The sequence below is a fragment of the Eubalaena glacialis genome, chromosome X, assembly GCF_028564815.1.
Source record: "Eubalaena glacialis isolate mEubGla1 chromosome X, mEubGla1.1.hap2.+ XY, whole genome shotgun sequence".
NCBI lineage: Eukaryota > Metazoa > Chordata > Mammalia > Artiodactyla > Balaenidae > Eubalaena > Eubalaena glacialis.
Window position 1 is genome coordinate 95100052 of NC_083736.1, and position 27125 is coordinate 95127176.

Below are 27125 nucleotides of genomic sequence, written 5' to 3' on the forward strand. Positions count from 1 at the left end.
CTTGCTCCAGTTACAGTTTTGAAACTGACCCTTAAAAGTCCTGGGCGGAGGGGGATGGTACAGCCCCTGTGGGAACCTGACAAAGGCTCTGGATCTTCTTCAACCACGTTCTTCACAGGCTTTGGGGAACCCACGGTGATGATCCAAACTGTAGTCCTGCCCATGGAATTTCCAGGGCCCTTTCACCCCTGACCTCTGACCCTCACCCTCTCTTGGGCCCATCCTTTTCCCTGATCATCCGGTACCACTTCCTGGTCTGCACTGCTGACTTCCTCTTCTCTTCCCCAGGGTGGCCAGGAGACATCCCCACTGGCTAAGTGTGGTATTGAAGCCTGCAAGCGCTTACCAACCTGCAAGGTGAGGATGGACGATCAAGCCGGGTTGTAAGTGGTGCATGAGAAGGGGGTGTCAGCCCTGGTCCTGAGGACTGTTTTGATTCCAGGGCAGCTACTTTGGATCTGATGAGCTGAAGAGCCTAGTCCTGCAATTCCTGCAGCAGTAAGTACCTCTGGGAAGCTGAGCAAGGGGGGGAGGGCGAGGACAGGTGAGGCCACCTAAGCACAGGTCTGCTCAGGGGAGTTTCCAAGTCTCATTTGAGGTCCAGACCACAGAGATAGACTGTCCTCATTGCTCCCCCTCAGGTACTACTTGATCCATGACTATGGAGACCGACAGGGTCTCGTGGGCGCTTATCACGAGGAGGCCTGCTTCTCCCTGACCATTCCCTTCCACCCCGAGGACCCAGCCCCGTGAGTATCACAGCACAGGCTCTGCTCCTGGGCCGTGTGGCTCCCCAGCAGACACAGGCCAGCTCCTGCAAACACCCGCCACCCACTGTTGCTCTTTGTCTCCTAGAAGCAGCTTGTGCGAGTACTTCAAGGACAGCAGGAATATGAAAAAGCTCAAGGACCCCCGTGAGTGTGTGATGGGAAGACTGGGTGGGAAAGGGCGGTGAAGGGGTCAATCATAGGGCCCAGGGCGTGGCAGCCCCTGACCTTCGCTCGCTTCCCCTCCCCTCACAGACCTGCGGGTCCAGCTGGTGAAGCACACAAAACGTGACATTGTGCACACCCTCTGTGTGTTGCCCAAGACTCAGCATGACTTCAGCTCCTTCATGGTGGACATGTGGTTCCAGACGGTGAGCGCCTGCTTCCTCCCTCGGGTGGGCCCAGGAAGCCACAGGTGGGTAGGAGGTGCAGGTGGTGACTGAGCGCCTGGGCTCTTCCCTTTCAGGAAACGATGCTCTGCTTCTCTGTCAGCGGGGTGTTCAAGGAAAGTGAGTGTGTGTACACCCCCTCCGCAGATGTCCCACTGCTGCCTCCCCCTGGCCAGGCTCACTCCCAGAACCACCTAGCTTCCCTGACCCCTTCCCTTCCTTTCCGTTCCCTTCCCTTTCCTTCCCCTTCTCTTCCCTTCCCTTCCCTTTCTTTCCCCTTCTTTTCCCTTCCCTTCCCTTCCCTTTCTTTCCCCTTCCCTTCCTTCCCTCCCCTCCCCTCCTCCCCTCCCCTCCTCCCTTCCCCTCCCCTCCCTCCCCTCCCCTCCCCTCCACCTCCCCTCCCCTCCCCTCCCCTCCCCTTCCCCACTGTGTTCTCCAGCCCTCAGTCTTCCCACAGACACCCCAGGTCTGAGCTGTGTCCACGCCTGTCTGCCCTGCACACCCTGGGCGTTGGGGACACAGGCTGTGGAGTTTGGTGGCTCTCATCCCAGATCCTTACTCTGAGAACTTGGGCCGTTACTTAACCTCTCAGTTTCCTCATTTGCAAAATGGGGTAGTAGTATCCACCTCTTGGGCGGCTGTGAAAAACGCATCCCGTGAACTTGTGTAGTGGTCAGGGCCCTGTCACTGGGCGCAGACTGCTCCTATAGTTGCCCTCCCCATTGCCGACACCCTGGCCCCCGTGAACAACTGCCCTCTCAGCATGAGTGTCCAGTCACAGCCTGACTGGGGACCGCCGTGTGAGCGTGTACAGCACGTGCGGCTCTAAGGGGTACTGTTGTTTGTTTGCTGTTGAGGTGGAAGGAAGTTCTCAGGGCTGTGTGCGTGCCTTCACCCGGACCTTCATCGCTACCCCTGCCAGCTACTCCAGGTGAGAGCCCTGTTGTGGGCGGGAATGCCCATCCCCGCCTGGGCTCAGGGGCGTGGGAATGTGGTGGTGCAGACCTTAGGTTTACTCGGTATTGTGGAAAGCCAGCAGGGAGATCCCAGGAGCAGTCTAGCCTAGTGGTTAAGAAGAGCATGGGCTCTGGAATCGGCCTATGCGTTCTCTCCTTGACCCAACACTCACTCGCTGTGTGACCTTGGTCCAGTCACATGACCTCTGTGTGACTCAGTGTCTTCTTCCGAGAATGGGGATCAGAGCATCCACCCCTTGGGCTGTGGTAAAGGGTAAATGCGAAATTGCCCGTGGGTTGGGGATAAACTTATGAATCGAGTGAAGGTGGTAGACAGTCTCTCCAAAGGTGGGCTCTGTGGGGAGGGGCAGAGGTACCAGTCAAGGAACCTGGGGGACACACACAGGATGGGCGTGGGAGGAATCTGGTTGCTGAGTGCCAGTGGGAGCAGAGTCAATATTGGGGGTGTGGATGTCCATCCAGGCGTTGTCTGAGGGCCCACTTTTCCTTCAATCTGTGCATCGTGAATGACGAGCTGTTTGTGAGGGACGCCAGCCCCAGTGAGACCCAGAGTGTGTTCTCCATCCCAGTGCCTACACCCACCTCCAGCTCCATGCACACCCTCTCCCAGGAGCAGCAGGACATCATGCAGGCATCCTCCACCCGACCTGAGGTGAACCTCTAGTGGTCTCAGAAGTGAGTGCTGGGTTTGCGTGGGCATAGGAGGGAGCTGGGAGGAGTAGAGGAGTGATTAATGGGAACTTGAAGGTAATTATTTTAAATCTGTTTTTTTCTTACAAACGTTTAGTTGTGAGAAATTCCCTAATTTCATACTAATACATTTCCATGTATTATAAAATACAGGTTTCCCATCTTATATACTGTTTTGAAACTTCTTTTGTTTATTATTAGTACCAGCATTGTTTCCTCTCAGTATATGTGAAGCTACATTATTCTTTCTAAGATCAATATATTAAACAATTGAATTCCAGGAAGCCATAAGCTATTATTGATAGGCATTTATCTTCTCACTACATCTTCAGCATTACATGCAGTGGCGTTTGCTCATTCTGGTACATACATGTTGGGAAACTTGAAGGCTTGCTCTTGTAGCATAGATTTAGCTGTGACGTTGTGTGGTCAAGTGTCTCCAGTTTGGTCCTAAGGGAGGTCATCTATCCTCCCCCACTACAGGTGCTTTCAGTACAATGACTAGACTATACCAGAACTAAAAAATTCTTTACTCATCAAAAAGTCAATTCTGAGAATTCAGAGATAAGAAGAAATAGACCTCTAGGGTTTCAGGAAGGTGAAGGCGGACAGAAGTCAGGTGCCCTAGGGTTGAAACTCACGGCTGCTGGCTCTGCTGACATCCCAATTCTTTCTCTTTACTTTCTTTAGCCCGAGGGCAAGATTCCAGATGAATTTTGAGATGAGACCCTCATCCACTGACCTGGGATCTTGAGAACAAAACTCTGCAAATGAGCCTTTAGATGTCATTTTCATCCTCCTCATATTTGTTACCTCTCTTCTCTTAACTGAAGCCATATCCATGACTAAGCTTGCAGTCCAGCTAATCAGGAAACCAAAGTTTACCGTGTAGGCCTGCCATTTGTTCTATATTTTTCCCACGCATGATCCTTGTTTATCTTTATATTAAAGAGTAACATTGCACATTGTATGTTGAGTGTCTTGGATTGCTCTTCCCCTGACCCAACCATGAGTTAGTGGGGCCAGGACCAAAAGGTCCCATCTCCGACATCATCCCTGGCAGTCTCTAGCATTTATATCCAACCTACACAGTGCTTGAAAATTATAGAGTAAGGACTCCATTCCTGGACCACCCTAAAATCCAAGCTTTGCCTCCTGATAACCTTCTCTCCACCACTTCAGTACTCACAAGTTGTGAGCGTTCTGATGTTCACTTCTATAAACAAATATAACGTATTTAGCAAGTAAAGTACCATATTTACTCTAATAATTATGGTTTTCTTAATCATTTAACAGATCTAAAACAGTGCTAACATTTTTATTAGGTTCTTAGGTTGTGTAACTAACACTATTTTCCCCACAACCCCTGTGTTGTTTTTTTAACTTATTTACTTTGAAATAATTATTGATTTACCAAAAGTTGCAAAAAACTGTGTAGACAGGTCATGTATACCCGTCACTCACCTTCTCCTAATGATAACACCTTGTATTACTTTAGTACAGTATCGAAACTAAGAAATGGACATTGGTACAGTCCACTGAGCTTACTACAATTTCGCCATTTCACATGCACTCATTTGTGTGTTAGAACACCTGTGTATAATACTTATATATATAATTCCATGCACTTTTACCAGCTATGTAGGTGTTCTAACTATCACCGCAAACAAGATCAAAAACTGTTTCATCACCACACGTTTCCCTCATGTTAGCCTTTATAGCCACACCCACCTTCTTCCTGATCCCACATCCCTAAACTCTGTCAAACACTATTATAATTTCCTAAATGTCATAGAAATGGAATCATATAGTATATTACCTTTAGGAACGGATTTCTTTCACTCAGCGTAACTCTCCTGAGATCCATCCAAGTTGTAAAGTGGGTCTATAGTCTGTTCCTTTTTATTGCTGAATAGGATTCCATGGTGTGAATGTACCACCGTTTGTTCAGCCATTCCCCCGTTGAAAGACATCTGGGCTATTTCCACTTTTTAACTATTGTGAGTAAAACTGTGATGAACTTCATGTAAAGGTTTCTGTGTAAACATAAATTTTCATTTCTCTGGGTAAATTGCCCAGAGTGCAACTGCTGTATCATATGGTAATTGCATGTTTCGTTTTGAAAAACCTGCCAAATTGTTTTCCAGACGGCCTGTACCATTTTGCATTCCCATTGGCAATGTATGAGTGACTCAGTTTATCCAGTGTTGCCTGCATTTGGTTTTCTCACTGTTTTTTTCAGCCATTCTGATAGGTGGGTTTAATATTTCATTGTGCTTTTAATTTGCATTTCCATGATGGCTAAAGATGTTGAATAGCTTTTCCTAAGCCTATTTGCCCTCTGTTCATGTCTTTCATCCATTTCATAATTGGATTAAGAGGCAAGAAGTTATCTCTAGAGAGCTGCCCTGGCTCTGGCTAACAGGCAGAGTAAGAGAATATGAGGCCCCTCGAGACTCACTTTTCTTGACAGGGAGGGCAGAAGTGGGGCTGAAGCTATTAAATGTTCCTCAAATTAGGACGGAACTTGGATATGGAACAGGATTAAGAGGTGGGGGCATCTCTGGGTCCATCTGTGGAGATCTGGATAGGGCAGAAAAAGAAGGGGGATGTGGGGTAGAGGAAAAACAGTGGAAGGAGGGAGATACGGGGGGATGCCTTCTAAATGATGCTAGATTCATCACTCTCAGCCTGCTCAATGGAGTGCAAAAAACTATTCTAGACATGTGGTTTTCAACTCTGGATATCCATTAGGATCCCCTCTAATGCTCAGATTCAACCAACTGAATCAGAGCCTCTAGGGATAAGCCCAGTCATCAGTATCTTTAAGGTTCACCTCAGTTGATTCTAATGAGCTGTCAAAATTGAAAACCTTATCTGATGGTGTATTAGTTTGCTATGGCCGCCATAACAAGATACCACAGGCTGAGTAGCTTAAACAACAGAAATTTATTTCTCACAGTTTCAAAGGTTGGAAGTCCAAGATCCAGGTGTCCACAGGTTTGGTTTCTTCTGAGGCCTCTCTCCTTGGCTTGCAAATGGCCTCCTTCTTACTCCTTCTTCACATGGCTGTCCCTCTGTGCATACACACCCTGGTATCTCTTTATGTGTCCTAAGCTCCTCTTATAAGGAAACCAATCATATTGGATTAGTGTCTACCCTAACGGCCTCATTTTAATTTAATCACCTCTTTAAAGGCCCTATCTTCAAACACAGTCACATTCTGAGGTACTGGGGGTTAAAGCGTCAACATATGAATTTGGGTAGGACACAGTTCAGTCCACAACAGATGGTATGAGAAATACCTTGGTCTGAGAAATTCATCTCCCTTTTAGCTACCTTCCTGGAACTACTATACAACACTTCAGCCATCACCTCATTAGGTAGAAGTTGGTCATGTGACCATTGTTGGCTGCAAAGCAGGCTATAAATGTGGTCTTTTACTGGAAACATTACTGTACCAAATAAATTTGGGATTCTTTTATTAAGAAAGAAGGAGAATTGGTATAGAACATATGCTACACTTTCATACCCAAGGCAGCTAGAAGCACTACCTCAATTATCATGTCCTTTCTACCCAGTTTTCCAACCATAGTTTTCATGGGTTCAAACAAAACTGCTGCTTCAGAGACACCTGAGCTCACTCTCCCATCCTCCCAAATCCCATGTCCCAGACTATGCCTGAGTCCTCACAACTTAGCATGTTTAATCTACGTCATTCACTCACTCATTCATTCATTCAACAAATATTTATTGGTTACCAGTGATATGTGAGGCACTGTGATAGGCACTGGAGATAAATCAGAGAACCTGACAGACAGGGTCATGGTTCTCATGGAGCTCACATTCTACAGGGGTTGATACACTCAAGATTTAAGAGCCATTAAGAAAATAATATGGGAAAATGTGACAGAGAATGACTAGGGTGGGGAAGGCAAGGAAGGATGTTCTGAAGACGTAACTTAGATTTAATATTCAAATAACAACAAGTACACAGTCAGCAGTGGGAAGATATAGGAGCTGAGCCCTCGAGACAGAGGGAAGAGCAAGACGAAAGGCCCTAAGATATGGGCAAGCTTGGCAGTTTTAGGGAACAGCTTGTATGCCAGTGTGTATTGGGAGGACAGTGTTAGAAAATGAGGTGAGAATGGTAGGAGGGGCCCAATAACAGAAGGTCCTGTGGGCCATGGTAAGGACTCTGGGTTTTGTTCTTATTATGATGGAGCCATTGGGTGCTTTCTGAAAGGAAGGGAAGTTATTATTATCATCTACTTTATTAAAGCTCATTCTAAATGTTCTTTGGAGGACAGACTGAAATAGAGCAACTGTAAGATCAAGAGACAAGATTAGGAGGCTACTACACACATGACAGTGAGAGGTGACAGTCTCGTAGACCACAGTCATAGCAATGGAAGGGGTGAGATGGGGTTTGAAATGAGATGTATCTCGGAAGTACTGAACTTGTTGATGAAGTCCACGTTTGTGGTAAGGGATAGAGAGGGATTAAGTGTGTCTCTTGGAATGTGGATTTTTGCAGCTGGGTTAGGGCGGTTTTCTTCGATGGGGAAATGAATGGAGGACCAGCTTCGGTGCAATGCCAGGAAACTGACAGTTCTGTTTTGACCATGTCGTTTGTGGAGCCTATGAAAAATCTGGGTGGGGAGCATGTGGTTGGATGTATAAGTCAGGAGATCCTGAGAATATTCTTGGCTGTGGCAAAAAAAAAACCCAAAACAAAACAAAAAAACAAGCATGCAAGCAAAGAAATGAAAAACCCAACTGTACAGTTCAATCTGAAAATACAGGTTGATTCCACATATGAGCATGACACAGCTCTAGATTCTGGAAGGGATACAAAGACATACTAAAAACCAACTTCACTGAACTATAATTTATGTTCAACATAATGCATCCATCTTTTTTTTTTTTTTTTTTGGTTGTGCTGCGCAGCTTGCAGGATCTTAGTTCCCCAACCGGGAATCGAACCTGGGCCCCTTGCAGTGAGAGCGCCGAGTCCTAACCACTGGACTTAGCTATAGGGCTAAGGCTCTGGGCTGCCAGGGGCTACTAACTGTCAGAGAAGAAAGATATATGTCTGGAATGTAACTATCATTCATCCACTTATTTATTCATTCATGCAACTAGTGCATGTCAAGATTAGTGCTAAGAAGGGAACATAGGACCATGAAAAAATTCAGACAATGTCTCTGTCTTCCTGAAGATTAGGAGTCGAAATAGAGAACTGCAAGTGGCTCTGGTTGCTAAATAGTAAGGGAGGTATTTGGTGAGATAATTGGGCCCCCAAAAGGTCTAACCCCAGTGCACAGACGCAACTCTTCCCCTTCTGCATGTCTCATAGACAATGCTGTGGCATGACCTAGAATATAGAGCTGTTAGAATAGAATGAACCTGAACATTCTGTGCATAAATGGCTGAGGAAACAGCTTTCCAAACCTTCCACCCAGCAAACAGCCCTGATTATGTGCCGAAGTATATCTCAATTTCATTTAATTCTCACAGTTGGAGTTGTATGACTAATTATTTTGTCTCTGTATCTAATTAAGAAGCTGAGGTTAAGAAGGGTCAAGTATCTTGGAAGAAAACAGCAGATCTATTGATGATAGGAAAGTGTTAGATTTTAAGCTGTGAGCTATTAACTAGTGTGGAATACTAGTTCCCATGCTTTAGGTCCAGGCTGAGGTAGTAGCAATGAAAATTTCTCAGTCAAATGCCTGGGATTCATTGGCCATTAGAGAATTTTAGGAACTGGAGAAGCTATAGGAAAATGAAAGCCTAACCTACCATCCTCCTGCCTGCTCCGCATCATTGTTCCTGCCTCTGCTCTCTTGTTTCCTATGATAACATCATCTTAACATTAGGTTTTGTTATTGACTGAACTGTGTTCTCCCAAAATTCATATACTGAAGCCCTAATTACCAGTGCCTCAGAATGTGACTGGATTTGGAGATAGGGCCTTTAAAAGGTGATTAAGTTAATTTAAGGCTGTTAGGGGATACGTTAATCCCATCTGACTGGTGTGCTTATAGGAAGAGGAGTTTAGGACACACAGAGAGACAGCAGAAGTGTGTACACACAGAGGGACATCCATGTGAAAAAGCAGCAAGAAGATGGCCATCTTCAAGCCAAGGAGAGAGGCCTTAGAAGAAATCACCCCTGCTCACACCTTGATCTTGTACTTCCAGCCTCCAGAACTGTGAGAAACAAATTTCTGTTGTTAAGCCACTTAGTCTGTGGTATTTTTGTTCTGGCAGTCTGAACAGTCTAATACAGGCATTATGAATGTGTTTCAGTAGGTCATGAAGCAGGTAGAGTAGACTGTCAGAAAGGATGAAAATAAAGTGATGGTAAAAAATACCAAAGATCAGTAAAACTGAAAGAAACATGGTTAATTTGTATTACTATCAGGCAAAATAGACATCAAGCAATTGCAACAAAGAAGGCTACTATCAAATCATAAAAGAAAATGTATTAAGAAGATTAAAAATTTTGAACTTACATTCACCTGATAACATATCTTCAAAAACATATATAGCAGTAAGTAACGAAGTTACAAGTAACAGAAAGTAAAATCCACTTTTGTGTATACGATATGGAAATATATTTGCTTATATAACTGAGAGCCCAGAGGTAGAGGAGACTTTAGGTTAGTTGATCCAGTGACTCAAAGATATAAAGACTCAGGCCCAATCTTGAACCAATGACTGTGGCTAGGGACATAGGATTATTGCGTGAGATCTAGAGTAACTCTGGTCTCACCCTTGGAACCAGCAGTCAAATTCCCCCCAAACGTGACTGTATGAGGGAGGAAATGCACTCATGAAAATTTGAGACCAGTTAGGAAGAAGAGGAATGTATATTGCGTAGGTAAACAAAAATGTCACCTTCAGGCACCATTTGAAAGCACAATTATCAATACGAGCATAATACCCACAATACTCAAGCTCAAATGGTTTTCAACTACTATGTCTTTCCAGGTAACAGATACTTCTATTCAGGAAATACCTACATTGAATTAGTGAATGGGTAGTTACAAAGCACTAGAGCTCTCACCCCTGCAGTAAGTTTAGGAAGACCCACAAAGGCATCCATGGTAGCATACTTAAATCTCATTTTCTTTCTCAAATTTTTGGCAAAGCTTTTTCTTTACTATCGTACTTTGACATTTTTGTGTCAGGATAGTTTCACTAGAACGGAATGGATTCTTTATAGTTACAATTTTATCAAGTATTACCATTCTGTAAACATACAACACAGAGTTCATAAAGATATGAAAGATGAGCAGCAAGAAAATTGTCAACATTTATGATCAGCAACAATTTTCTTTAAAGAGCACCATTAAATTTCAATATGGAATATCTCTAAAAGCTTCAAGCTTTTAGAAGAAATTCTTTCTCATAAAAATATAATAAAATTAAAGAACATCTGTTAATGTACATATTTGTAAATATGTAAAAAGGAATATTCCTCTTGGAACACTAGCCCAAGAACCACCGCAGCCCTGCCGCCTGGCATACCAGGACCCAGCCCATACACCAACAGGCTGGCACCAGCTCTGGGACACATTGGGCCCCTCAAGCAGCTGCTCCTGGATCTGGCCCCACTCACCAGTGGGATGACGCCAGCTTTGGGACACCCCAGACCGCATACCCAGCCATGTCAGGAACTGGCCCCACACACCAGCAAACCGACAGTAGCTTCAGGACTCCAAGGCCCTGCAGCCAGAGACCCAGGAACCTGGCTCTGCCCACCAGCGAGCCAGCACTAGATCCAGGACTCCCTGGGCCACAGCCCCACCCACCAGCAGGCCAACACCAGTTCCAAGTCAAAATAGAGAACTGCAAGTGGACCCCTCAGCCATCTGCCCTGGGATCCAGCCTCACTCAACAGTGGGCCAACACCAGCTTTTGGACACCCCCAATCCCGGCAGCCAGCCATGTGGAACTGGCCGTGCCCACCAGCAGGCTGACACTAGATACAGGACCTCTAGCTCCACCACCACCCACTGCAGAGCCTAGCACCACCCACCAGTGGGCCAGCGCTAATCCCGGGACTTCCTGGGGCACTGCAGCCAGCAGCCTCATGACCCAGCCTCACTCGCCAGTGGCCACCAGCCTCTGCACAAAGCAGGGCCTGGCAACCCACTGGACCAGGGGACAGCCACACCTACCCCACCACCCACAGTAGTGCGCTGGTCACAACAGAAGGACACACGCAGCCCTAACAGGGGGCACCCTTAGAACATATAGCTCTGGTGACTAGAGGGGAGAGTTCGGCTGGGACACACAAGACATCTCCTACAAAAAGCCACTTCTCTACGGTTGGGAAATGGAGCCAACCTACCAGATACAGAGACATAAAATAGCAAATTGGACAAAATGAGGCAACAAAGGAATCTAATCCAAACCAAGGAACACGATAAAACCCCAGAAGAAGAACAAAGTGAAGTGGAGATAGGCGATCTACCTGATAAAGAGTTCAGGGTAATGGTCATAAAGATGTTCAAAGAACTCAGGAGAAGATTGGATGAACAGAGTGAGAAGTTTTTAACAAAGATTTAGAAAATATGAAGACGAACCACACAGAGAAGAATACAGTAACTGAAATGAAAAATACACTACAAGGAATCAACAGTAAATGAAATGATGCAGAGGAATGGACGAGCAAGCTGGAAGACTGAGTAGTAGAAATAACTGAAGCAGAATAGAAAAAAGAAAAAAGAGAAGAAGAAATAGGACAGTTTAAGAGACCTCTGGGACAACAGCAAGTGTACTAACATTTGCATTATAGGGGTCTGAGAAGGAGAAGAGAAGGAGAAAGAGAAAGGGGCAGAGAACATATTTGAAGACATGATAGATGAAAACATCCCTAACCTGGGAAAGGAAAGAGATAACTAGGTTTAGTAAGCACAGAGAGTCTCAAACAGGGTCAAGCCAAAGGAGAGCACACCAAGACACACTGTAGTTAAAATGGCAAAAATTAAAGATAAAGAGAGAATATTAAAAGCAGCAAGGGAAAAGCAGCAAATAACATACAAGGGAACTCCCATAAGGCTATCAGAGCAACTGGAATGAATCCAACTGGATCACGGTGTATGATCCTTTTTAATGTATCGTTGGATTCAGTTTGCTAATATGTGGTTGAGGATTTTTGCATCTATATTCTTCACAGATATTGGCCTGTATTTATCTTTCTTGGTAGTGTCTTTGTCTGGTGTTGGTATCAGGGTGATGGTGGCTTCATAGAATGAATTTGGGACTGTTCCCTCCTCTTCAATCTTTTGGAAGAGTTTGAGAAGTATAGGTATAAGTTCTATGTATGTTTGGTAGAATTCACTGGTGAAGCTGTCTGGTACTGGACTTTTGTTTGCAGGGAGGTTTTTTTGTTTTGTTTTAATTACAGATTCTATTTCACTTCTAGTGATTGGTCTGTTCAAATTATCTGTTTCTTCTTGACTCAAATTTGGCAGGCTGTATATTTCTAGAAACTGGTCCATTCCTTCGTGGTTGTCTAATTTGTTTGCATATAACTGTTCATAGTATTCTCTTATGTTTTTTGGTTTTTATGGGGTTTTTTTTGTATTTTTGCGGTATTAGTTGTTGCTTCTGTTTCATTTCTTATTTTGTTTATTTGAGCCCTTTCTCTTTTTTTCTTCGTGAGCCTGGCTAGAAGTGTGTCGATTTTGTTTGTCTTTTCAAAAATCTAGCCCTTGGTTTTATTGATCTTTTCTATTTTTATCTCTATTTTATTTGTTTCCCTCTGATCTTTCCCAAAGAACTGACTTTGGAATTTTTTTGGTTCTTCTTTTTCTAATTCTTTTCCTCTTTTTGTTTACTTGAGATTGTTCTTGTTTGTTGAGGAAGGCCTGAATTGCTATGTACTTCCCTCTGAGAACTGCTTTTGCTGCATCCCATAGATTTTGGAAGGTTGTGTTTTCATTGTCATTTGTCTTGAGGTATTTCCTGATTTCTTCTTTGATTTCATCATTGACCCACTGGTTTTTTGGGAGCATGCTGTTCAGTCTCCATGTATTCGTTCTTTTCCCATTTTTCTTTCTGTGGTTGATATCTAGTTTCATAACATTGTGGTAATAAAAGATGCTTGAAGTCATTTCTATCCTCTTAAATGTGTTGAGGTTTGTTTTTTGACCTAGTATGTGGCCTTTCCTAGAGAACATTCCTTGCACGCTTAAAAAGAATGTGTATTCTGTGTATTTGGGGGATGTAGTGTCCTGTAGATAGAAATTAAGTCCAAGTGGTCTATTGTGTCATTTAGGGCCTCTGTTGCCGTATTGATTTCCTGTCTGGAAGATGTGTCCATTGATGGCAGTGAGGTGTTAAAGTCTCCTAGTATTATAGTATTCCTGTTAATTTCTCCCTTTATGTCTGTAACTATTTGTTTTATATATTTAGGTGCTCCTATATTGGGTGTATATATGCTAACAAGTGTAATATCCTCTTCTTTAGTGATCCCTTTACCATTATGTAATGTCCTTCTTGGTCTTTATGGACTTTAAGTCTATTTTGTCTGATATGTGTATTGCTAACCCCGCTTTCTTGTTGTTTCCATTTGCATGAAATAGCTTTCCATCTCCTCACTTTCAATCTGTCTGTGTCTTGTGCCCTGAAGTGAGTCTCTTATAGGTAGCATATTGTAGGTTCTTGTTTTTTTTTTTGTTTGTTTGTTTTTATCCATTCAGCCACTCTGTCTTTTGATGGGAGCATTTAGTCCACTGATATTTAAAGTAATTATTGATAAGTATGTACTTACTGCCATTTTAAACCTTGTTTTCCAGTTGACTTTGTAGTTCTCTATATCTTTCACTTTTGCCATTTTAACTATGCTACGTCTTGGTGTCACTCTAATTGGGTTCTTCTTGTGTGGGACCCTGTGTGCTTCCTGTACTTGGATATCGGTTTTCTTCTTTAGGTTTGGGAAGTTTTCAGCCATGATCTCTTCAAATACATTTTCTATCCCCTTTTCTCTCTCTTCTTCTTCTGGTACCTCTATTATGCATATGACTGTGCACATTATGCATATGATTATGCATATTACGCATGCTTTATATTATCCTATAGATCTCATATGTTTTCTTCATTTTTAAAAATTTGTCTTTCTGTCTGCTGTTCTGATTTGGTGATTTCCATTATTCTATCTTCCAGATCACTTATTTATTCTTCTGCTTTGTTTACTCTGCTATTTATTGCTTTTAGTTTTTTTTTTTATCTCGGCAATTGAGTTGTCTAGTTTTGATTGATTTCTCTTTATAGTTTCTAGTTCCTTGTTGCAGTGATCTGCATTTCTATCAATAATCTTTCTTAATTTCTTTAGCCTTTTTCTTACCGCCTTTCTGAATCTGGGGTCTAGTAGACTGGTGAGGTCTCTTTCATTATTTGTTCCTTCAGGGGATTTCTCTTGTTCTTTTCATTGGGGATAGTTCCTCTGTTTTTCATTCTACTTAACTTTCTTTGTCTCTGAATTTAGGAGAAGCATGAATCTACTGTGTTCTTGAAGGTGTGTTTTTAGGTTGGAGGATCCCTGTGTAGATGGTATGAGTCCAATATTTTTGGTGCAAGGGCTGGTTTGGGCGTGGGTGCTTGCCACGTATTTCCTTAAAGTGTGCTGGCCCTTGTTCTCTTGATAGGGCGTGTGTTTGAAGTTGTGTTGACCAGAGCATGCACTGGTGGTTGGCTGGGGCCTCCTCTTTGCTCTATGGCTGTCACAGCCCTGTTGGGGCTGGGGTCTGCTTCCCAGCTGTTGGAGTAGAAGCCCTGAGGGTCAGGTTCAGTCAGCTTCCATTGCCCCTGAGCACATGCCCTGATGCAAACGAGGTGACCACTGAAGCAAATGAGGTCTGTGTGGTCACCGCAAACCTACGTGCCTCCCGTGCAGGCATCCACGGTTCTGCCCAGAAGCAGCCCAAGGTTGCATCCCTTTCTCTGTTGTGTTCATCCCAGACCTAGTGCTGGGCTGTGGTGTGGAGTAGGCTGGTGCTGGGGGCCGGGGCCCTGTGGCTGCAGGAATTGAGGTGGTTGTGCCGCTGCCTGCAACCTGGGCTGCCTCTGTGGCAGACCTCTCCCAGGACCTGTCAGCTCCAGATCTGGCTCCAAGCTATGGTGTAGAGTGAGCGGGGCCAGTGTGCTCCCACCATGAAATGAACGGCTGCATACTCCTGCCCAGAGCCCGTCCAACCGAGATGCAGTGCCCAGCTGCTGTGCCTTTCTGTGGTGCCATCTGGTGCATGTGCTGGCAAAGTCCACCATGGCCAGACCTGCCCCCACTGTGTGCACACTGACAATGGGCACTGTGGCAGGACCTGCCCCCACTATGTGCGGGCTGACAATGGGCTCCTTGGTTTGGCCCAGACCATACCCCAGGCCCTCCGGGCTGTCTCCACACATCTAGATCGAGTCCTCTCCCTGGACCTGTCTACCTAAAATTCAATGCTCAGCTGCTGTGTGCATCTGTGGCCCCACCACACTGTGTGTGCTTTGGATTGGGAAGTGCAGCAAGGCAGCAGCCACCAGTGCCAGTCTCTCTCTGCCCTGATTGTTCACAAGCCAGCATGCACGCACTCCTTGTGAGTAGAGTGTAGGCTTTTCCAGCCCCTCCATCTATCCCAGCGGCTTTTCCAGCAGGCAAGGGGGCTCCCCGGGGCAAGGGTCTGCCTATGTGTACCTTTCCTCCTTTACAGATCTCTCCCAGGGGTGCCAGGACCGTCCTCATGCCTTTAAAATTTTTTTCTGTCCTTCCTGGATATGTAGAGATATTCCTTGCAGCTTTGGTTGTGTAGGAGATCTTCTGCCAGTTTCCAGTTGGTTTTCTGCGAGAATTGCCTCACATGCAGGGGTATTTTTAATGTGTTTGTGGGGAGAGGTGAGCTCCACATACTCCTACTCCACCATCTTGATCTCCCTCCCTATTTGAGAGACTTTGAATTGCATCAAAGTGTCCCATATAAAAACAGATACACTAGAGTAAATTAGAATTTCAGAATCCAGTGATAGTCAACTATTGCAAGTGCCTGCCAGTTTTGAGAGAGCACAGGATATGCCATGTTTTACCAGATATTGTGGGGAAAAAAAAGGTAGAGCATCATGTACATTTTAGATTATCATTGGACCCAAACAGGCTACATGAAGTAGATAATTCAAAAATCATCTGGTGATGTTACGGAAATGCAAAGTTCATTGATAGAACTTAGTCCTCAAAGCCTGCTTTTATTCTAAAGAAAACTGGCAAAGGTCACTCATTTACATCATATGGGAACATATCCACCAGCAGTAGATGGCAGTGTGATATCGTAACAAAAAAACAATGTGGCTGTTTACGTAAAAACCCGTCTCACAATACTTTCAAAGACTATAGTTAGAATTTTTTGGGGGGGGGTGGCAAAAAAATAGTTACAATGAGTGGATAACAAGAGACAAGCTAGGACCACTTCAATTCTCCCTGTCTAATAATTTTTAAAGCCTTGAAGCACACTTATTTAAATTTTAAATGGTCTTCACGCAGATGGGATTTTCAAACTGTACCAGAGATTCATACCATCACAAATGACATAGTTTATGAGCAAAATCCCTGTAAGGAATCCCTGCCTTTTCGCCCCTTTCCATCCTTTGGCCTCAAAAGAAGTCTTCACTGTGGATGTAATTTTCTGTTTCCAGGCTGTGGTAGTCCCCAAGAATGAGCTCATCCCCTAGAGCTGTTAAAATTTACACTGTGCTGGGGAAAGGGAGCACACTGAGTACTCTGACAGGGAGCACCATCTACAATTGTTTCTCTTCTTTCCCACTGCTTGACACTGACAGTAAAGTCACTTCTAGTTAATTAGCGAGTTTCTTAAAGGAACAAAGAAAAACGTTTCGATTACCATTTCTATAAAGGTACAGCAATATCTGATAAGTTCTCTTGGATAATGTTTCCAGATTAAGTCAATTTTACTTTCTGAAAGTAAATTCACATAGGATCTCTACTTGAGTTGTACATATTTGTGTTTGAACCAAAAGCATTTGAGTATTTGTGTTTAATTTAGCAGCATCACAAATGTCTGTTATTCTCCTTTCCCATTTCTCTGTGTTGAACAAAGCCACTAGCACTGACCTCCAAAACAGAAATATAAAAGAAGTAAAAGTTGTTCCCAGTAAACCTTGCCAAACAACATTCAAGAATAGCTTATCAGCCTGCCTCACCTAAATAGACACAGCACCTGATACATGCAGTGCCTAAACGGCCTAGCTCATATAAGCTGTGTTCATACAGGTGTTTATCCATAGCCTTAGCGTCCCTCCCCCAATGTATGTTAGAAAGAGCTGACGGGCACCCACTGGTGTAACTAAATATATTTTTTAAGCCTAGAATAACTCCTGGTAATCATCGCAGGGAAAGAATAAATGATACGACCATTAATTCTGACAGGAGAATATCTGACCCTTCCAAAGAAAAGTTATAATTAGAACTCCAGGGTTTGTCTTTTGGTGAAAGAAGTTGACCTCACAATCACCATTAGTGGATTTGTCCAGTACAGAAACTACAGTTGGGACAGACATCAGGTCTTGATGTCAGAGTCCATCCAGTGATTGTACACAGATGCTTCCTAAATCCATCTTGAGGTTTCATAATAGGCTCTATTGTAAACATGTGGCTCCATTTTCAAACCCTGCATTTACATGTGTCCCATAAATAATTTTCCAAACTTATCTAAGTAACACCAATGTACCCAAACAGAGTCACTCCAAAAAATCACTACTTCCTTCAATAGGCTTAGGACTACAAACACAGTCTGTTATCCTTACTAGTATATTCAAATTTAACCATGGTGCAAAATTTGGTCTGTTGTATTTTCTTCAGGTTATTTATGTAGCCATGCCACGTTGCAGGGTGCCAGCAAAATAATCCCACTGCTTGTAGAGCATTAAGTTTGCCTAAGCCAGCAAACGAGCAAGATCACATCAGATCTATTTTGGATATACAGACAGATCTTCAGTTTTCCACACAAATCAGCAAAAGAGGCGTTTGTAAAACTGCAATTAAAAAAAACACAAACCAAAACTATATTGTATATTCTCCTTTCCCTTTCTCTGTCCTTTCTAGGAAGATGCAAACAAAATATAAGTGCAGTAATATCTAATTCAGATTCTGCTCATTTTTAACTTCTGGAATTCCGTTAAGAGCCATAAAGTCTGCAATATTTCTCTTTAGAGTGTTTAAAAATAAAAGAAGGAAACATTTTCAACTAACATCTAGCATTTTATACCACCTTTTATATACACAAATACTTCACGTATTAAGGATAAGTTTATATTTGTACCTTAAAATGAATCTGAGGGCCTTAACTGGCTTCAGCTTGGATTATTTCTAATTACTGGTAGTACTGGAAATTATTTAAATGGCACTTTAAAGAGGTCCTCTATGATCTCAACTTTTCAGTAACTGCCGATGGCTTTCCAGTTAGTCTGAATAAGGAAGACTGAATTATTCTTAATTTTCTTTGGAGAATCTTGTGGGTGATCAAAACACAAAGTCTGGAGCCAGGGTGCCTGGGAGAAAGCCCTGGTTTGGCACCTATAGGTTCAGTTACCTCTTAGGCAAGTGACTTAACACATCTGTGCCTCCACTTTCTCATCTGTGAAAACTGGAATAATAATCATAGTACCTAGTTTATAGAATTACCACTATTAAAGGAGTTGACGTTTTAAAGTGCCTGACACATAGTAATCATTATATACATTTTTTTCCAAATTAACAGCTAAAATTCACGTATTGAGTTTGCTTTAATTTCTCTCAGACTTGCATGAAATTACAGCAACAAAGCTTACCTGTACCCACTGCTTAGGTTTTTGAAGTAGTCCTTAAAATATGGCAATGCTTATGGATTTAGGGAGGACCTAGTCCATTGCTATGTGTTAATTTATGTGTTAAATTTCACGTGTTATTAGGAAAAAAATTAGCACATGAACGAAGCACATTAGCACATTAAAAAGAGGTTGGGGCAGGTGAAGCCAGCTTGTGTTCTGAGGAAGATCATCCGGAGGCACCACCATCAACGGGAAGCCCAGGAATGTGGGCAATCTCAGCTCTCCAGGTCTCGTGAAGAGAACGGCCTCCTGAAACATGCAGCCGGGAGAACCCTACTGTCACTATCCTACACTCAGGAGGCTGACCCAGCTTTTGAGCACCATGGGCTCCTAAGGCTATGGTCACACGGATGCGGCCATCAAGTGGCAGGCCCAGACAGTTATGTGGCCGGTCATGTCAGCACCATGAGCCCTTAAACCCTGAGCTCATGTAGTCCCTCTGGACCTACTGCCACTATGATCATGTGGTAGATCCAGCTTTTTAAGTCGCTAGAGCATGGCAGAGTCCTAAACCCTGCCCATCATGTGGATTCATCCTGTCATGTGGCCCTCACTAGCTAGTGGCATGTGGAAGCCTCAGCCCTCCAAGTCACAAAGGTGACCCGCTTCTGAGAGTCGTATGGATGCTATGGTCGGTCACATATCCCCCTTGGTCACATATCAGGCTCAGCCATCTCTATCTCGTGAAGATTGCTGGCTACCAGAATCTTCAGATCCCTGAGTCAACAGGGATGTGGCCGCTTCCATCACATGGCAGGCAAAGCACCTGCAGTCATGTGAACACCGCACCGCACCTAGCTTTTGGCTGTTGGTCGTGTATATTCTATGGTCACGGGACATGCTGTGGTGTCTTGAGGCTCAGTTCTCTCGGTCACAGTTCAGGACTGAGGGCGCCTGAACCCCGAGGTCACGTGCATCCTTCTACTCTGTGGCCTCCGCCAGCCAAGCCCCTGGAAGTCAGGTGGGGCCACACGGCGGCGCGTGTTACGTTACGTACGCCCCGCAGTCATGTGACGCCATAAGGTCGCGACCGAGGGGGGCGCCCTTTCCGCGTGTGGAGAGCGTGCCCAACGGTGGGTAGCTCGACTTGGCCTTCTGAGGCGTCAGACCGAGAGGTGAAGAAGACCTTTAGAATTAAGATACTTGTCCTGGCTGAGGGGGAACTTTGATGAGGCTCTGGTTCCGATCCCAACCTTTCCCCCGACTTTCATATTCTGACACGTTAGGCGGTAGGTGGTAGGCGGTAGTCGGGTAGGAGGGGCGCCCGCCGGTCCTAGAGGTTTACTCAGAATTGGCGGGACAGCGGGCGGCAGGCGTTCATGGGCTGCTCTCGGCAGCTAGGCTCGGGAAACTGGGTGGACCCCACCCTTCCCCCTTCCTTCCCAACCCCCACATTAAAGCCCTACTCTTGCTTATCTCTCTTCCGTATTCGTGTTCACTGCCTGCCATGTGATGGCGTCCTCTGCCCTCCTCTGACTACGTTTGTTATTAAGAACACCAGAGAACTCCTAGATGCCAGTTCATATCGATGATTTCAAATCTGATCTGAATTTCTGTCTCTTAATTTGTTCTGTAGAGAGAGGCAAGGAGAGAGACTTTTTGTAATTTGATATTTTTTCAGTAAAAGTGTGAAAGTAGCCAGCACGTTAAGGTTCAGAATTTGTTTTGTGTATTTGCTTTGCTGATCAGTAGTTTTCCAAAGTGTGTGTGGAGTGGGATGCCATAATCTTTTTCTGCTTGGACTCTCTTAAACGGCTTAAATTAGTCCAGCCAGACACTATTAGCGTCTGACTTTCCTCCTGATTTTCTAACCATTCCTTGTTACATTCCTTGAAAGCTCTCCCCTTTCCTTCATGTGGGAAAAAACAGTGAATTTATTTAAGAAAACCATATTAAGTAAAATTATAGATGATACATTTCATAAAAATCACGTAGATGGTACTTAATGAGTAAAATGCAGCAAGAAAAAGATGGTGTTTACATTTGTGAGGGATTTAAATATTGTTTGAGAGATGGTTAAAGGGGTGGTATATATATTTTTTATTATATAATAGCCATTTCTTTCCTCTCATTTCAGCACTTTCAGGTTTGTTCTACAAGACACTATGTCTGAGAGACAGCAACAACAAAAATGGTTTTATCCATTGAAGAAATACGGGACATACAAAAATGAAGGTAAAAAGGATTTCTATATTGTCATATTTTTAAGATAATATGCCACTTGAATCTCAAAGAGAAGGGTAGTGTCTTAGCTTGTTCAGGCTGCTGTAGTAGAACACCATGGACCGGGTGGCTTATAAATTACAAAAATTTATTTTTCACGGTTCTGGAGTCTGTGAAGTCCAAAATCAAGGCACCAGCAGGTTCAGTGTCTGGTGAGAGCCTGCTTCCTGGTTCATAAAGGGCTGTCTTCACGCTGTGTCCTCACATGGCAGAAAGGGCAAGGGAGCTCTCTGGGTCCTCTTTTATAAAGGCACTAATCCCATTCATGACGGCACCTCCCTCATGACCTAATCACCTACCAAAGACTCTACCTGCAAATACTGTCACCTTGGAGACTAGGTTGGTACATAAACATTCAGTCTGTAGCAGGTAGTTTCCTCAAGCTATATGGGAATGGAACATTCTTCCACAGACCACTGGAAGTACTAGTGTTCCTCAGAAAACATTTTGGGAAAGCCTGTTCAAACTAAATCTCTTCTACCGCATTAATACCTTGTACCTTTCTTTACTAAGAACAATGTATGCTTACTAATAATTATAATCTATTCTGCTCATTAAGAAACTACTTATTGCTAACTCATTTTATCTTATGTCATTAGTCATTCTCTCTTTTGCTTAATCTTTCCACCTTTTCATTCTTTACATATAACCTCAATTTATGTTTCTGATATCATGATGGCAAGAAATAAGTGCATAAGTGCTAGTCATTAGGAAGCCTTCAAAATAAAATAAAATGCCCCACTCTTGAAAAGATGATACAACTTACCCGTAAGGATGAGTGGATGAAATAGCTCTCATTTTATACCAATTTTCCACACTTTTTCAAAACTAGTTTGTTATTATTATTTAATAATTATAGCTGCCATTTTTTGAGTTCCTGTTATATGTCAAGCACTGTGGCAACCTTGTCATACCAGCTTTCTCATTTAATCCTCAGAAAAATCCTGAGAGGATGTTATTTTAATTTACAGATAAGATACAAGAATCAAGATAGGCTAGATTATGCTGTGGTAATAGACAGTCCCCATATCTCAGGGGCTTATTCCTCACTTCGACTACATGTCCATGGCAGGTGCATGCCCCTCACAGGATGGTGGACTTTGGGGGTCTGAGCCATTCTTACTGGAATGATTTGGAGACCCAAACTGACAGAGCAGCCATCATCTAGAGAGTTGTCAGTCCCTGTGCCTGAGGAGAAGAGGACCCTGCAAGGTCTCAAACCAACAACCATATGTTCTGGCCCAGAAATAGCACATGTCACTCACAACCCATTAGCCAGAACCAGTCACATACACAGCCCTGCCCCAACAAAGGAGTTCAAGAAGTACAGCTCTTCCAGGTCCCCGGAACAGGGACAAATGGAAACCCATGGCAAACAGCACTACCGCATGATGAAATTGAGGCTCAGAGAGGTAAAATACTTGCCTAAAATCACATACGCAGTAAGTGACAGAGCACATTCTGGATATATGATTTCAAAGTCCGTGCTCTTTCTGTTCCTACTCCTTTCTATATTGTATGCTGTCCTCTTCAATGAAGTTCATATGTACTTTTTATAGAAGTTCCTTTGCTTCAATGCTGCAGTTCCATCTCCCTTCATCATCTGATATTCCAACAATGGATTTAGTTAAACCTCCCACATTGGTAAGCCACAGGTCTTTTCCAAGTAATTAAATGTACTGGATATTTGGATATCCATGCTATTCGAGGATAGCAATTATAAAAGAAAACATGATGGTAGATGAAAAGACTGTGGATTTGTCCCATACTTGATAAAAATCATCTCATGCATTTCCATATTGGCAAGAAAAAAATAATAGCCAAAGTTAGTGAAATCGGTAACAGATATGGAAGAGTTGAATAAAAATGCTAGATGTTAGTGCTTTCAAAATATAAAAAAATAAGGAAAGCTTTGGCAGTATGGGTCAAGAAAATTAGAAGGCACAGATAAGACACTTTCGAAGAAGGTGTCTTGCTTGTACTGACAGTAAAGATTTAAAAGATAATATTATGAAAAAGATATGCTGATAATTTGAAAATTAATACTAAATGGGTGAATTCTAGAAAAAAGAACTTTATATTGGGGAAACAGAAAATATTAATATTAAGCTTATTCTTGACAAAGCATGCATGAGAAGGCAAAATTACTGGTGAATCTTAATTAGTTATAAAAATGCAAAAAATAGAAATAAGATAATGGCAAACTTAATCCAGCAATGGCAAAAACAGATAATACAGCAGGACAAAGTTGTGTTTATACCAAACTTGCAATGTTGGTTTAACATTAGGAGATTCATAATGTAGTTCAACACATTAATAGGATAAAGGAGCAAGAAAAGGATGATTATCACAAAGATTCCAGAAAAAAAATGCATGCAATAAAATTCAACAACCAATCAAGATTAAACAACCACAAAAATAACTCTTAGCTAAGTGGGAATAGAAAGATATTTCTTTAAAATGATAATGTGTACTTTACAAAAACTACAGCAAACACCGTACGTAATAGTGAGACGTTAAAAGCATTCCATTCAAACTCAGAAGAGGCAAACATGATTCATATAATCACTTCTGTTCAACATCTTACTGAGTCTTCTAGGCACTGCAGTAAGCCAAAATACATACATACATTAATTAATACATGTGTAAAAGTGAAAAGGAACAAAACTGTGAGTATAATTGTCTTCATATAAAACTCAAGAGGATCTATGGAATATTATAATAATAGTGATTAACCAGTTTATTGGATGTAAGACTAATATACACAAAATAATTGCACGAAATGGAAAATAATATTTTCATTGTGAGTATACCATTTACGATAGCAAAAAAATTGGTCCTGTGGAATATACCTCAAGTTGGCTGAGCTGGCAACTATTCCAACACTCATAAACACTCTTACATGTTTTCCTGTACTGTAGAGAACTGGAAAGCTAAAAACAAGAATGGAGACCTCCGTTCGTATGTGTGTGTGTGTGTGTGTGTGTGTGTGTATGTTTCCTAGACCCCCTTTTGTCTAGGGTCCCAAAGAAGATCTCTATGTATCAAGCCTATGCACCATAGTGAAACTTGGAGGAGGAACTGAGTAATGTGGGAGCCACATGCAGGATCAGCTATGTATGATGGGAGAGGTCTCTGGTTATTACGGGCAGCCACAGCAGAGTGCCTAGAATTCAGTCTCTGTCATACATGTTGGTTAGCTCATAGGCAGCAGGGGTGTTTCAGCTCTACCTGTCCCATGGCGTGAGGGGGCTTCCCCTGGCTGTGCGGCATCCAGGCCCACTTTTCTGGCCCTCACAGAATTTTTGTAAGCTGGGTGATATGTTTTATTAAAGATGTCTTATTTTTATGAAATAGCTAGAATGAATATCTGGCATAAGGAAGTGGGGACTTTGATTAATAGAGTACTTGACACCAAAATTGGTTGCAAGCAAAGGGCCCTGAAGGAAGTGGGGATCGGGGATAGGTCATCCAGTCTAGGTGGATCTGAAGATAGTAAGGACCCAGTTGGTAATAGAGGATGAATCATTAGTGTTCCATGGCACACAATGGTGAAAGAGTTGCAGTTGCGTTACTGGACAGAACTTGGGTCCACTCACCTGCTGCGCAGCAAAACCAATCTACTGACACTGGGTTGTTGGTGAAGGAAAGTACAGTGTTTATTTTCCGGGTACCAAGCAAGGAGAACTGGCTGCTTGTGTTCAGAAGACTCTAACTCCCTGCTGACTTTCAGGGAAGGGTTTTAAAGGCAACATCTGGGGTGAGGGCTGCAGGGTGCATGACCTTCCTCTGATTGGTTGGTGGTGAGGAAACAGGGTGCTGTTTCAGGGATCTTAATCATCAGCATTCTGGTTCTAACCAGTCTGGGGTCTGTGTGCTTGTGGTCAGCATGGAGTCACCATCCTCCACCTGGTCAGGGGATCTTAGTTTCTGCATAACAGCTCAAAGATATGTATCAAGTTGTTATCTCGTACGGAGAAACTAGGAATCTGCTTTATCACTGCACTATTGTTTCTTGACTGCTTTTCTTTCTTTTTTTTTTTTAACATCTTTATTGGAGTATAATTGCTTTACAATGGTGTGTTAGTTTCTGCTTTCTAACAAAGTGAATCAGCTATACATATACATATGTCCCCATATCTCTTCCCTCTTGCATCTCCCTCCCTCCCACCCTCCCTATCCCACCCCTCTCGGTGGTCACCAGGCACCGAGCTGATCTCCCTGTGCTATGCGGCTGCTTCCCACTAGCTATCTGTTTTACGTTTGGCAGTGTATATATGTCCGTGCCACTCTCTCACTTCGTCCCAGCTTACCCTTCCCCCTCCCCGTATCCTCAAGTCCATTCTCTAGTAGGTCTGTGTCTTTATTCCCGTCTTGCCCCTAGGTTCTTCATGACCATTTCTTTTTAGATTCCCTATATATGTGTTAGCATATGGTATTTGTTTTTCTCTTTCTGACTTACTTCACTCTGTATGACAGACTATGTCCATCCACCTGTCTACAAATAACTCAATTTCGTTTCTTTGACTGCTTTTCCTTTGTTTCTGCATTTCCTCACTTCCCTAATTAGTAACTGCTTGTGTCTGTTCTTTGGAACTCAGGGAAGGCCTAGGAGGCCAAAGCCTTTTTCTACAGACAAGAAACAGGGAGCACAGCGGGGCTTTGGTACCCAGGAGGGCCCTGAAGGGTTCTGTTCAGTGTCAGTCCCCCCTTTTCTTTGATACTCCTCAATCCTGAGGGGATCATGAGTGGGACAAGAGAGGGAATAAAGTTTTGGATAGAGAAGTTAATCATCAACCTGGCAAGGGAACTCGGTTTTAGGGGGACTCGGTTTCAAGAGTTACCACCTGTGGTCACTTGAATTGAAATGCCTTTGAAGTCAATGTGTTGGTGGACCAGGCAGCTGCTGTTTGGGACCCAGAGGACACTCCTTTCCCCCACAGCATTGAGAAACACATTAGTGCGGAGGGCATCTTCACCTGTGAAGTGTTCTGAAGTGGCTGACTTGTGTAGGCCACAGATGAGATGGGAGATTCTGCCATTGACATGGTCACGCTCATTTGAGTGGAGATGTTGGGGTTCTGGTGTTGCAGGCCCAGTAGGAGCACTTAATCTCCTGCCTCAAGGTGAGTGCTGTTTACCTAATAAACAGCAAGGATGGAAGGGTAGTCACATTGGTTTGACCTGTAGCAACCTCTGAAGGTGGCTAATTGATCAACAGATCCCTTGGATCTTGAAATATCTGACGTACTCCAAAGTTGCATTTGATCAGTGTAAACATAAATAAAATATAAATAAATATTTGTAATAAAATATAAGAACATAAAAATAAATAAATCAAGCATTAGATCTGGTGACTTGACCTATCTTGATGGCAAATGGTAGTCCCTTACTCAATTCCCACACTTGAGCCAGAACACCATGAATGAGTGGACTACTGAGGAAGGACCCTACGGTGAAGTCGCAAGTTACTGCAGTAAATCTTCTTCCCAGGCTTAGCCAAAGGGACCGTCAGCCATTTACCACAGTTACTGTGCATTTGCTTTAAGGACACTTGCTCTAAGCCAGAGCTCAGCAAACTCCCTGGAAAGGGCCAGGTGACAAATATTTGAGGCTTTGTGGGCCAGTTTGTCTCTTTCGTAACTACTCAGCTCTGCTGTTGTAGAGCGGAAGCCTCCAGAGACAAGTATGGCTGTGTTCCAATAAAACTTTGCATATGGACATTGGCGTGTGGATTTCAAATAATTTTCACATGTCAAGAAATATTATTTTTTTAACCATTTAAATATGTAAAAACCATTCTTAGCTTGCAGGCCCTAGAAAAACAGGCCACAGGCCAGGTTTGGCCCATGGGCTGTAGTCTGCCAATCTCTAATTTAAGCTAATGGAATCACTAGGTCCCTAAAACAACAGAGTGGAAAGCCAGCAAAATGAGGTGGCATCCATTCCTAGGGTCTCTGGCAAGCATAAACCAAAAGCTGATACTTTAATACAGTAGCTTTCAACTGTGGTTGCACACTGCAGTCACGTGGAGAATTTAGAAAATGTGGGTGCCTGGGTCTCAACCCAATTCTGCTTTAATTATTGTGGGTATAGCTTGGAGCTGGTGGTATTCTCCAACTCCCCAAGGGGCTCTACTGTGTAAACGAGGTGGAGAACTACAACCCATACTGTGGGATATCACTCAGCAATAAAAAAGGCAGG

General features: G+C 43.3%; 1 protein-coding gene across 1 annotated transcript in view; it reads left to right on the forward strand.

Moving 5' to 3' along the window:
* LOC133081856 (nuclear RNA export factor 3-like) overlaps positions 1–2812 on the forward strand; it is a 52230-nt gene extending 49418 nt beyond the window's left edge. The window contains 8 exon segments of the mRNA XM_061178185.1: positions 289–357; positions 443–498; positions 642–749; positions 856–914; positions 1023–1138; positions 1234–1284; positions 2014–2087; positions 2608–2812. Coding sequence (XP_061034168.1) covers positions 289–357; positions 443–498; positions 642–749; positions 856–914; positions 1023–1138; positions 1234–1284; positions 2014–2087; positions 2608–2812 — 738 coding nt within the window.
* Positions 2813–27125: the final 24313 nt, after the last annotated feature.